The sequence below is a fragment of the Medicago truncatula genome, chromosome 1 (genome assembly GCF_003473485.1).
Source record: "Medicago truncatula cultivar Jemalong A17 chromosome 1, MtrunA17r5.0-ANR, whole genome shotgun sequence".
NCBI classification, from domain to species: domain Eukaryota; kingdom Viridiplantae; phylum Streptophyta; class Magnoliopsida; order Fabales; family Fabaceae; genus Medicago; species Medicago truncatula.
In genome coordinates this window covers 12,704,776-12,718,769 of record NC_053042.1, presented here as the reverse complement: position 1 = coordinate 12,718,769, position 13,994 = coordinate 12,704,776, and the positions used below count along the sequence as shown (strand labels likewise).

At 30.3% G+C, this 13,994-nt stretch overlaps 1 protein-coding gene across 1 annotated transcript; it reads left to right on the top strand.

Annotated features, from left to right (window-relative positions):
• Positions 1–7,396: 7,396 nt before the first annotated feature.
• LOC25480675 (protein PHR1-LIKE 3) lies at positions 7,397–12,057 on the top strand. Its single transcript, XM_013586860.3, has 6 exons — positions 7,397–7,750; positions 7,862–7,938; positions 8,046–8,082; positions 8,559–8,685; positions 9,122–9,356; positions 11,628–12,057. The coding sequence occupies exons 1-6, from the start codon at positions 7,624–7,626 to the stop codon at positions 11,871–11,873; spliced, it is 849 nt and encodes a 282-aa protein (XP_013442314.1). The 5' UTR covers positions 7,397–7,623; the 3' UTR covers positions 11,874–12,057.
• Positions 12,058–13,994: the final 1,937 nt, after the last annotated feature.

Here is a 13,994-nt window from a genome sequence, read left to right as displayed (position 1 = left end):
TATGATGTTAATTATGATTCGCAATTACATTGATTAATGTTATTTTATTATGAAATCTCACCCCTTCTGCTTGAAAATGTTGCCCTTCGTATGGGTAACTTGCAGGTGATCGTGCTTAGTGTGCAGTTGCCGTCGTGAGTGGCCTTGCCTTCACTGTTTCGTCTAGGTCGCTCTGATACGTAACGGGATGGGGTTTTATGCTATAACATGCTTCATTCTTTTACGTGAACTGCCATGAATATTTACTGTTTTGGTTAACTCTTTTGAGATACTTGTTGGGCCTGCGTGCCAAAACGTTTTACGAATTATGATTATGATTTTCCGCTGCAATGTTTAAGATATTGGTTAAATTATTATTTGACTGTTGGATTATGTTATATGTGATATCCCGTTGTTTTGATGCTTACTCTGATAAATGCTATGTTTTTAATGAAATTTTGATATTGGGAAAACGGGGTGTTACATCTTACCTCACCCAAACTAGAGTATCCTATTTAGTTTGGTTTTGTGTTTGACCAAACCCAACCCAAACCACCCACGAACACCCCTATTTTAAAGATAACAACCACATTTATAATTTTTATCTTGTTGTCTATTAATGTATTTTGAGATATTGTTTCATTAAGAACGTTCTTGAGAACATTCTGACCTCACAAAGATAACAAAGCAATTTCATCAAAACAATAAGGGTTAATTAAGTAAATGGTCCTTATAAATATTTAAAATTTTGTTTTTAGTCCCAATAATATAAAATCTCAGTTTTTAGTCCTTGTGACATTTTCCTTTAGCATTTTAGGGACTAAAAATATTGAAGGAATTTTTTTACAAGGATTAAAAATGCTGATGAAAATTTTTATAAGGACTAAAAATGATGACGGAAAATTTTACAGGGACTAAAAAGTGCAATTTTATTTTGTAGGGACTAAAAATAAAATTTTAAATATTTATAGGGACCATTTGCTTAATTAATCCAAACAATAAACAATGCAAGAGACAAATATGAGCTTTTGAACAAAAGTCAAGATTTGCATAATTAAGTTAAAGAATAAATATCATTCTCTTTAAATATGGTCATATAAATCAAAATGACTAAAAGACTTTAAAAGGCAAGACATCATAAACAAATCAAGGTATTACTGCACATGAGCCATGAAAAGCACAAAGAACAAATTCAACACAAAAGCTCAATAGAATTTCGACCCATTAAGAAAAGAAATAAAGGATCCATGAAAAGTGCATATCAAATGTAATCTTTGTGATAAAAGCATATGACATTAAATGGGCTCAACATGTCTCATGAAATGGCTTTCCTTCAAAAAAAAAAAAGTCTCATGAAATGGCTGGAATACTTTACAACTCTTCCACAGCTCATTACAGCTTGCAATAACGTCTGAAGAAGTTCTCAAATCTGATTGTACGCAGAGAACGTTATGAAAGAGCAAATATCATACTTTCTCTCCAAACATTATCTTGGAGCTCAAATCTCTTTTTATTAATTCAAAATAGATATTTTTCAGAAGTGGCATCAAGTCTCTCATCTATAAATAGAGGATGGCTATGAAGTCTTAAAGCAAGAATTTTGAAAAGTATACAAATATCTTTCAAGTGAAATTATCACAAATCTCCAAAGCTCTTCACAAACAAACAAGCTCCTACTCTCTCACTATATTTGGATCATAACCTTTTGAGTTTGTTTATATAAATCTCAATCATGTGTTGAGAAATATCGATCCAACAAATCCCTTCATCTTACAAAATTGTAATCTAGTTCTCAAGTCTATTTGTGTACAATAGTTTGAGAGAGAAATTGTTCCAACCTTTCTTGTGCGAAAGCAAAGAATTGTAATAAGCCTGCTGAGGTTGATAATACAGAGTGTAACGAATTGATCTAGTGTGATCAAGAACATATAGTGTTATTAAGAAGTTTCTGATAGTTGGATACTATAGTGGATGGATAATCTCACACGAAGTATGGGGACTGGAAGTAGCCGACTTTGGTGAGTCAGGTTAAATACCTTGTGCGATTTTTCTTCCTTTATGTCTCTATTATTTGTTAAACACTAAACACACACTATCACGTTTAATTAACCTTATTAATTCTCTATAATATTCTTGTCCTAATCAAATATAACTGCTATGTATCCAGAGTTATTTGGTCCTTCAACTAACCATTAATATTGATTTATTATTCAGCTTATAACTTTACTATATAATTGTTATCGAGAATATTTTGATCTTTATTAATTACTACTGCTTAACTTTTATATTCATCCAGAGTGTTGTGGTCCTTTTATTTATTGCTCTATTATTTATCAGTTATATAAATATTATCCAGAACTTTTTGGTCCTCATTAAAACTACTCCATCCGTAGCTATTATAAGCAAATTTGACTTTTTAGGTTCATTCAATTAATAATCTATGTGGTCCATAATATGAACTACATATATCTATATTTCCTTTATTTTCTTTTTACTATCACTCCAATCAAACAACTACAAAATCATTTTACTTTCTTCTCACTTTCCACCAACTTTCATTTCTTTAACACTCTTTCCTTTTACTTTCTCTTCTCATTCAAACAAAACATTAGAAATAGGACGTGAGAAAGAGAATATTTTATCTATTATATGAATTGAGTAATATATAAATTGAGTTACTATTTCAGATTTCAGATTTTTAGTTTGATATTCAAATATGAAAATTAGGACTTCTTTGTGCAGCCACTGATTAGGACTTCTGAAAATTAGGACTACTACTAATTAAAAAGAAATTATGGCTTCTTTGTGTACTACTTTCAAATTTTAAACCATATACATAAATTTATGTTGACTCAACTCTCTTAAACATAGAATTAGAGGAAGTGCTAATTAACAAGAAATTGATAGTGGTTAAGACACCATAATAGATAAAAGGAAGACCTAGTTGATAGAAAGATATTTGAGAGCCAAAAAAAATCTAATAAGCTCGACAGTTCACAAAGAAAAAATGAATTATTTTCTCCTCATTTTAGCAATAATTCATAAATTGTTTATTCATGAGAATGAAATAATAACATACAGAAGTCCTAGAATAATATTCTTTGTGGTGCACAAATATTTAGTTATCAACTGAATTTTCCTTCACATATTGTGGTGCCTTAACGACTATCAATTTCTTGCTAATCGTAGAACGTAACTCTCTTGCACGAAATATGCTAAGATTCTTGTTCCACATTACGCAATGAGTCAATATTTTCCTTTAAAGTATTCGATTCTTGCTCTCATTATTAACATACTCGAAAGCCTTCACTTTTTTTTTTTTTTTTTTGAGAAAAATCGAAAGCCTTCACTTTTACTCCTCCTATCTTAAATATAAGTAAAAAGAAAAAGGCTCATTGAATAACTATTGTAACCGGTCTATAATATAAACCAGATACATCAATTATCAATAATTTGAAACAATGCTTGTTGCTTATATTTGTCTTGAAGGTATAAATTGATGTCCCGCATCTAAAATGACTGTTTATCTTTTTTTTATTTTATTTTTAAATTCGGTATTCGATCCAAGAATCGACTTTAGTTTACCATTGATTCATCTAAGTCATATATTTTATTCTACAATTCACATCATGAAAACGGAAACCAGACATCACTTGTAAAAAAGATCACACAAGAATTGGCAAAAATTATGCAACTACAACACCACTATAAATCGGACATACAATTTTTCCAACTTAGAATTGACCTTTCATCCAATCTAGCAATTTTGAGATAAAAACTCTCCAAGATATGGATTTCCAAGAGTACAAAGGGCTACCTTTAATAAATCTAAAAATTAGAAGTAAATTTTACAATTATTAATATTTGGTGATGAAAAGAAAAATTACAAAGACCTAGAATTCCAACTAATGCTATCTACGATCTTCTCAATTGTAGATAATAGTTTGTGAGATCTAACATCAAAACATTGGATTCTTGTGCGGTGTAGAAAATATCTAACTAGTTAGCAACAATGTCTAAAATCATCATAGAACGAAAGAAAATGCACGTAATCGAAAGAAAATTTTGCCTCGCTTTTCTTAGAGATGATTTTGTTGTAATTATTGTAACTACCTTCCAATCTGAACCGTCGTAGCACTAAGCCTTTGTTTGCGAGTTCGGTTTTGGAGGGGAAGGGAGGAGAAGGAAAGACTTATGGAGTGGTAAATCCTTATTTGCGAGTTTAAAAAAAAACGGAAATATTTTGGGGGGGTTTTGAAGGGCTTCATTTGTCCAATTTTAAAGTTCCCCCAAATTGGGGGGTTTTGTGGGATTAAACATACAAATTGACAATTTTGCCCTCATAATAATTCAAAATTCCAATTTTATACATTAATGAATTATTACAATCTTTTTCAAAAACAACTTATTCAAAACAAGTTATTTATACAAAACAACTTATTACGACCTCATTTTCAAAAACCGCTTATTCAAAACAACTTATTTATGCAAAACAGCTTACTACGACCTCTTTTCAAAAAACAACTTATTCAAAACAGCTTATTGATGCAAAACAACTTATTACAACCTCTTTTCAAAAAACAACTTATTCAAAACAACTTATTGATGCAAAACAGCTTATTACGACCTCATTTTTAAAAACAGCTTATTTAAAACAACTTATTTATGCAAAATAGCTTATTACGACCTCTTTTCAAAAAACAACTTATTTATGCAAAACAACTTATTACGATATTTTTTTATAAAAAAAACCACTTATTCAAAACAACTTATTACAATCTCTTTTTTCAAAAACAGCTTATTTATGCAAAACAGCTTATTACGACATCTTTTTCAAAAACCTCTTATTCAAAACAACTTATTTATACAAAACATCTTATTACGACATCATTTTCAAAAACAACTTATTCAAAACAGCTTATTTATGCAAAAACAACTTATTACGACCTCATTTTCAAAAACAACTTATTCAAAACAACTTATTTATGCAAAACATCTTATTACGACCTCTTTTAAAAAAAAAACTTATTCAAAACAACTTATTGATGCAAAACAACTTATTACAACCTCTTTTCAAAAAACAACTTATAAGCTATTTTGAATAAGATGTTTTTGAAAATGATGTCGTAATAAGTTGTTTTGAACAAGCTGTTTTTGAAAATGAGGTAGTAATAAGCTATTTTGCAGAAATAAGCTGTTTTGAATATGTTGTTTTTGAAAATGATGTCGTAATAAGCTGTTTTGTATAAATAAGTTGTTTTGAATAAGCTTTTTTTTGAAAAAGATGTCGTAATACGCTGTTTTTCATAAATAAGTTGTTTTTGAAAAAAGAGATCGTAATAAGTTGTTTTGCATAAATAAGCTGTTTTGAATAAGCTGTTTTTTGAAAAGAGGTCGTAATTAGCTGTTTTGAATAAGTTGTGTTTGAAAAAGATGTCGTAATAAGTTGTTTTGAATAAATAAGCTGTTTTGAATAAACTGTTTTTGAAAATGATGTCGTAATAAGCTGTTTTACATAAATAAACTATTTTGAATAAGCTGTTTTTGAAAATGAGGTCTTAATAAGCTATTTTGCAGAAATAAATTGTTTTGAATAAGTTATTTTTGAAAATGATGTCGTAATAAGCTGTTTTGTATAAATAAGTTGTTTTGAATAAGCGGTTTTTGAAAAAGATGTCGTAATAAGCTGTTTTGCATAAATAAGCTGTTTTTGAAAAAAGAGATCGTAATAAGTTGTTTTGCATAAATAAGTTGTTTTGAATAAGTGGTTTATTTAAAAAAAAGATCGTAATAATTTGTTTTTCATGAGATAAGCTGTTTTGAAAAAATTAGAAGATAAATTACAAAGTATAACATAATGTATTAATTTTAAGAGAAAAAAAAGGGTAAAATAGTAAACAAGGGGAAGGTTTTCCCTCCTTTCTCCCTTCCCTTCATTTCCTTCCCCTCCCCTTCTTAGCCTTTCCTTTCCTTCCCCTCAAAACTCGAAAATAAAGCCTAAAGATACCACCTCACCCACCAAGGTCTACCTAATTTATTTTTTTGTTTTGTTTGATAGACGGGATGACAAAACCATCATAAACTCAAACACACAAAGTGGAGGTACCGGGGTTCGATCCTCAGTCATGACGTCCGGCCTAACAATTTCGGCATTTTTGCCAATAGCTAAGACTTATGAGATACCCAATGTATTTATGTCTAAAGCGAATGTTAATTTTTTTTTTTTTGAAAGATAAAGCGAATGTTAAATTAAAATATTTGAAGTGTGTGAGAGATAATAAGATAAAAGTTAATAAGTTTTATAAAATAAAAAAAATATATATATATATATATAATGTTTTAATTACTTTTTTTGGGGCCTAATATACCAAGGTAAAAAAATTTGGGGTCTAAATCCCTTGCTTTTGTAGCATTTCTTTGGACTGACCCTACTCTCCACTAAGTGCATGCTTGGATTTAATTTTGGAAGTGTTTATTATTAGAATTGATTTTGCCTGTAGAATTAAGTGTGCCTAAATATATTTTATTTGTGTTTGTGACCAACTTAGACTTTCTTTTAAAATGAATTTATGAAAGAACCAAAACCTAATTACAATCATTTTGAAACAAAGTTTTTGTTGGTAAAGTAAGAACACCCATTGTAAAAACGAGGGAGTAAATAAATAATGTAAATATAAAATGAGATATTGATTGTGATAAGTGTGTGTATGTTCCGATAAAGAACTCTCTGCAATAGAAAGAATATTATGATATATCTCATTCACATACATAGTATAATAGAAAACAAGACAAAACAAAATAATGTTAGGATCGTAGTAATCTTACTTAACATATGTCCCTAGATATTATGTAAGGAAGTAACAAAAATAAAATTTATCTTAAAAATATAAGTCAAATACATATAAAAGTTACGACTACATAATTTTTAATGTAAAAATTATTACTTTTAAATGTTTAAACAATATCCTTGTTAACATTTCCATAATGTTAATATAAAATGAGATATTGATTGTGATAAGTGTGCGTATTTTCTCTGATAAAGAACTGTCTGCAATACAAAGAATATTATGATATATCACATTCACACACATAGTATAGTAGAAAACAAGACAAAACAAAATATAAAAAGTATTTTGATGGGATCTATTATATTCTTACACAGTGATTATTACGATCTTGTCTTATACATTATTACTAGTATTTACTAGTCAATCCAAAAGAGAAACAAAGGTCAAACTTTGACAGTTTGTATAATGGTAACAACGAAAGACACTTAAAAGCACCTATATATTGGTGCATAGGGCACAATCATATACAATATCAGAAACCTCCCCGTGATTTTCACCTCTGAAAAAGTTAAATGCTTTTTTGAGATTTCATTTCTAAGGCTATAGGGAAGGGAGGGGGGGACACATTAAGGGACAGCACCTACCATAGGGCATAAGGTATTATCAGTGACATGTTAAGGAATTTGCAGACTCTTCCTTTGTCAAGTCCCTTTCTCTCGATATTTTCAACCTTTCACAATCATGATTCTGTTTTCTTCTTCTATTACTTTTCATACTCTTATATATGAAGCAAAGTAGAATCTTATAGAAAGAGTGTTTTGAGGGTTTTTTTGAGGACCCTTTTGGATTTGAAAGAATGAGTAGTTGTGGAAGGGAAGGTGTTGTGAGACAATATGTAAGATCAAAGGTTCCTCGTTTAAGATGGACACCTGAACTTCATCGTTGCTTTGTTTATGCCATTGAAACTCTTGGTGGTCATCAAAGTATGTATATTTCTACATTACTTTATTAGATGTTATTTTCTTGTTTCATTTATATATAGAATTTTTGATAAAAAAAATTGTCAAAATTTATGTTTCTTTTTTCATTTTTAGAGGCTACTCCTAAACTTGTTCTTCAGTTGATGGATGTTAAAGGGCTAACAATTTCACATGTTAAGAGCCATTTGCAGGTTGATTTTTATATGCTTTCAAAATTATATTTTAGTCTATTTGGTATTTTTTTTTTTTTTTTTTGCAGTGTTAATTTATTGGGTTTCTCTTGTTTTGTTTAAACCAGATGTATAGGAGTATGAGAGGTGACTCATGCAAACAAGGTACAAAACAATGTCTCTCACCTTCCTTAGTATAAAGCTTTAATATTTATTATTCTTTATTAGAGTGTTTTCAGATCATTGTTTTGTTTAAAATTTTATTCATTAGAATGTCATGATACATTTGATGCATGATGCTTTATGCATTCAAGCTAGGCATGCTTACATGACTTTTGTGGTTAAAAATCAAAGCCTATGAGCTAGCTTCATGCACAAATTTGGAAAATCTGCAACTTTATACTCCCATTTTGTTATTATAGCTTTCTTATATATGTATTGATGTTAGAATAGTTACTGAAAATGTCCTTTTTAAATCTTCTTATGATGATATTTTCATGAAACTTTTTAGTATCTAATATGAGTTCATTTATAGTTTGTGTTACTTCAAATCAAAAAACATTGTTAATGCTATTTGGAACATGTACTAACCAAACTTACCAATCTAATTTCCTTAATATGTGTTGGTTTATATTTGACAGATAGGACTACTTCCGTACATAAAAAACAATCTTTTCAGGAGCATGATGATGATGGATTTGGTGATCATGAATCTCTTGGAATGGAATCTGATTCTCTCTTTAGCTACAGAAATTTCTCCCCAAAAAGGTCACCATAGCTTTATTTTCTTCTTTAGAAATAATTTCAAACTTTTCAAAGGACTTAAAAGTAGTATAGTGGGGGCATGGTTTAAAATAGTCCGGGCTTATATTGTGTGTGATCCTATGAAGCACGGACTGTACTCCTCGGATTAGGCGTGTCCCACCGACACGACACTGACACTTGTAATTACACTGAATTATGTGATTTTTTCAAATTATTAGCTGTGTCGGCGTGTCATTGTCCGTGTCGTGTCCGGTGTCCGTATCTGTGCTTCATAGGTGCGATCACAATATCGTGACCACACGAAGTCAGCCATATTAGTGATTGTTCGATTAAGAAAAAGTGGTTGGACTTTTGCTTGATTTTAGGCTTTACTTTTCCATTTTATGGTTTAAAAATAATATAATTTGATTAACATTTGGATTCTCTTGATATATATCAGAGCTAGAATCGAGAAGAGAAATTCCCTCTCAGGAATCCTTGAATGCAGAGAAAGAATATGTGAAGAAGTTCCAAATCCATACACTACTTTTTATGATTATGTGCAGGACATGGTTCAGCAACAGCAGAAGGGAATAAAGGAGATTTGTTTTGTTGGTCCAATATGGCATACTCCTCAACCACAATATTGCACAATCTTTCCTGTGCTACCAAAACAAGAAACTGATTTGCTCCAGGTACTTATTCCATACAAAATCAATCCATGCTTTCTTGTCCTACTATTATTACTTTACTACTTGCTTTTTGGGTAGGGGTGTTAGGTTATGGGCATTATTTCACTACCATGGTGGAGATTTTCCAATTAAGATATGATGATAGGAATCGCATACAATTCACAAATTAGGCGTGTTTCAATATCGAACACGTGTTACATCTGACACTAAGACGATATCACACATAAAATTACATTAAATTATGTGATTTTTTCAATTTATAAATGGTGTTGGCGTATCAGTGTCCATATCATGTCTGGTGTTAGTGCTTCATAGAATCAAACATAACTTTGGTTAAAATCTAGATATTAGATTACTTTAGCATTATATATATAAAAAAAGAATTAGGTCAAAATTAAATTTGACTTTAAAAATAGTTTTTACTTTATATTCTTTTATGAATAGAAATTGAACTTGTAACTCTGACTTACATACTTACACACATTGCACACCAAACACCTGCGTTAGACTTTAGTGATCAAGTTTTTACATAGTAAAAATTCATATACCAAATTTATATCAAATTATTTTTTTGAGAAAAATTCAAATATATATCACTTCTTTTAAAGTTTAATTTTTTAAAATAAATAATATTGCGGGGGCTCTCAAGCTCCATCATTCAGACCTCAGTTTGATGCCCTGTACTTTTTTATTTTGTGTACCTTTCCCATTTCATTGTCACAATGTTACTTAATTAAGATGGTTTAAGATAATGAGAAAAATTTGTAGATTTCACCTTTCAAAGTGGATATAATTTTTTGGGGTCCCCTTGTTGGTATTTTCTTGATGATTTTTTAATAAAATTTATGTGAAGAGAGTTGTTATTGGGGATATTGACCATGAGTTGCATTGTGACAAAAAATTATAATCATTGCATCGAATTTGTACACTAATCATTTCTACATTCAGTGGTCCAACCAAATTATTAAAATTGAGACTTTCTCACGTTCAGTGGTCCTGTTAAAATATTGAAATTGAAAGTTTTTTTTGAGCAATTGAATTGAAATTGAGAGTTTCTGTGGCATGTTCTAATGGAAATTCAGAGTGGTCCTTTTGTTGCATTTATGTCAAAAACACCTTTTCACTAATAAGACTTTAGTACTACCTTAACTAAAATGAAAAGGACAAGTATTACAGTTAAAAGATACTAGAGATAAGATTAGTTAGTTAATAATGTTTTCTTTAGTTAGTTTGTTTGTTATCTCTGTTAATTGTCTTTCCCTTCCTTGGTCTCTTTAGATATCATCATTTTACAATTTCATTCAATAATAGATGTATATGGGACTTGTAGGAATTTTTCAATTCACACACAAACACACATAGTGTTCCAATAATTCAACAATAGACCCCTTTTAGTTCCCGATTCACTTCTATTACAACGTTGGTTGAATTTAGTGGAAGAAGTTAGTCTCTTACAACATAAGGAATCAACTAGGATTAACTCGATAAAAGAACGTATTTAGAAGTATTTATATTTAGTGTCCGATAGCGTAACAAATAGGATTAACTCATAAGAGAAGTATTTACATTTAGTGTTTGGTAGCGTAACAAATAGGATTAACTCAATAAAGAGAAGTATTTATATTTGATGTCCGATAGCCTGATTAACTCAATACTCCTTAGAGGGAACTAATGAGAAAAGGAAACAAAAAGAGTGAGCTTCCTCTTTCCCTAACTAATAAAAAAGTACCAAATCAAAATATCATGAAATTTTCATCAACTTTATTAAGATTCACCTATAAAAATATATCTTCAACGAAAAGTCATCATATGTTGGATTAACTATAAATCTAATTTTCCATATTTAATACCTCTCTGTCTCAAATAAGACTATTTTTTTTTTTACCAAATAAGAGTAGTTTTGCATAGAACAAATGTTTCAAAACAATTGTCATTTTTTTTAAAGGTTTTATTTTTTTAGTATAATGTTAATACTAATTCTTTTAATCTAATGTGTGCACCGAATATAAACAATTATTTTAATTTATACTTTAATATGTACTTATGATGGAGTATTTCCTTAAAAAAAATGTGCTTATGATATTAATTAATACAATCATTAATTGATAAAAATAATTTAAGAAAATTATGACTTTTATTCATTTATATAGTTTTTTGAAATCTATGTGAATTAAAACCTTAAACCACATTGATTTTGAGATGGTAAGAGTACATTTTTTTCATAATATCCATGTCACTTTCTTATCTCTATTCTTTTTTAACTTCTTTTTGCAGGTTACCAAGTTAAATGAAAAGAAACATGTGAATGAAATTGGCAAGACTAAGAGTGTACGTGCAGAAGATGAGGAAGATATAAGGGGTTGTGAGTTGTCATTATCAATTTCATTGCCCCATATTTCCCCTCAGAGAAGTAATGCTTCTTCAGCCAATGATATGAGAAACTCTGGATTTAGCAACTATATGGGTTGTTCCACTGTCCAAAAAAACATAACTAATTTGGACCTATCTTTGGCCATTTGAATATTATTATTAATACACATATGGATGCATGTTTGGCCATTTGGACTTAGTACTAACATTCTAGAAAGGTACTATACCTCTTGGAACAAAACATATGGTATATATGCTGAAATTTGATGTCAGCTTAGGGAAACAAAAGGTGAAATCCTAATTAATGAAATTTCTAGTAGCTTTGTTAACTCAATTACTGGATTAATTTTTAAACTTTTTTTTTGCCTTTCGCATCGGTTTCCAACCCACCAAAGGTGAGCGACTAATCTGGCTCGTGCGTAGAGACATACGCACTGACCAAGCGTTGTTTCCCCTGAGAATTGAACCCAATATTCCCTGAATGCATCCTTGGAAGGAGCTCCTTACCATGGGATTAATTTTTAACCTTATGTGCTTGAGAATTGCACATTTGAATTTTAAAGGAATGCATTTGTTATATTTGGTCACTCAACTATTGAAATATGTCATTTGAAACAATCACTTTTAAATCAAATTTTAGATACTTTTGCATGACAAAACAAATTAAGGCTATCACAAAATCTGATTTAAATCAAGCATTTTTTTATTTTATTTTTTTCATATTTCAATATATAACAGTAGTATAAGAGTTTTAAAGAAAAATACATGTTTTCCTTAAAAAAGAAGGATAAATACATGTATGTGTGCGGCTAACAAAGGAATTAATTAGTAACCAGTACATTTTCATGTTTTCTTGGCTTCTTACTTAGAAAATTGCTCTTCTCAGTTATGAAATTGATCATTCCCTTAAATTCAAGTAAGTTAACCCACGCTCGGTATTTTCAACGTGAGTTAACTCTTGCTGATACTTTTTAAGATCGGTTGAACCGATTTAAAAAGTAATTGAACCGGTCTTAAAAGTGACAGCGTGAAGTAACTCATGCTGAATTAATGGTTCGAGCAAAACCAAAAGAGAGAAGAATAACGTCCTCTTCATTTTCTTTTGAATTCTGCTCTTTTACCAACACATTTTTGCTCGCGCCCAGCTGATTTGCCAATTATACCCCTGCGTGAGTTAAGTCACGCTACGTGACTTAAGTCACGCTCCAGTGGCCTGTGCGCGTGTTAACTCACGCAGGTTGGCCGGTTGGTCAGAGCTCAAAAACACACGTTTTTTGGACTTTAGTCAGCTTTTCAACCTTCAATCTACACATTTTTTACAACCTTTACATGTTTTTTTTTTATTACACTTATGGTAGTTATAACCTATACTACCATTCCCACCTATAAATACCCCTTCAAACTTCCTCATTTCCTCACACCATCTCACATTCTCTCCTCTTCACTCTCTCCCCCTATTTTTATTTTTTTCTTCCAATAGTCTCTAGTCTCTTTTTACCCCTTTGAGGTATAAAGTGGTAAATTTTGAGGTAAATAGTGAGTAGCTGACTTGAGGAAGTGATCAACCCTTGGGATAAAATTAAATTTGCTTCTTTTTACCCCAATTTTTTTTACCATGGGTAAAAAGAATCTTCTTGAGATATAAAAAGAACCAGATTTAGATTTAGCCCAATAGTTGATGATGTATTTTCCCCCAAGAAGGCTGCTCATTATTTACCCAAGGTTGATCACTTTTTAGCCCAAGAGGGTAAAAAGAAAATAAGTAGATTCAGCGAATTCGAATCAAATGTATGAATTATTGTATGAATTCTATTAATAAAATGTGATGTTATATGTATTAATTTTGTTCATTTCTTTTTATTTATATTTACTTTTATTTTCTGATTTTGTATTTAATAAATAAATTCGAATAAATATTAATTTTCTTAATTTCTTTTTATTTATACTTGCATTTATTTAATGAATAAATTTGAATAAATTTTTATTTTATCGTTCATTCAATTTCAAGGTGAGTGCTAGTTTCATTCACGGTGAGTTCTAGTTCCATTCACCATCGGGATTTCAATTTCACGTGAAGTGCTAGTTGGGAAATTCATTTGAGAATTGAATTTCCAAATCATTACGTGTTTACCCTAGTTGATTGGTAGTTCTGCGTGCCTGGTCATGTTTGACTGGCAGGCGGAGCTTGCTCCTTCTTCCATCCATGCGGCGACTCCATCCTGCAATAGTAATGATGCTACAGCTGTTCCGACACAAATTGTTGCTCCTGCT

Coding starts and splice junctions, on each gene's coding strand:
- LOC25480675 (XM_013586860.3), top strand. CDS start 7,624: ATGAGTAGTTGTGGAAGGGAAGGTGTTGTGAGACAATATGTAAGATCA. Junction 7,751..7,861: donor AACTCTTGGTGGTCATCAAA/GTATGTATATTT, acceptor TTTCATTTTTAG/AGGCTACTCCTAAACTTGTT. Junction 9,357..11,627: donor AAGAAACTGATTTGCTCCAG/GTACTTATTCCA, acceptor TTCTTTTTGCAG/GTTACCAAGTTAAATGAAAA.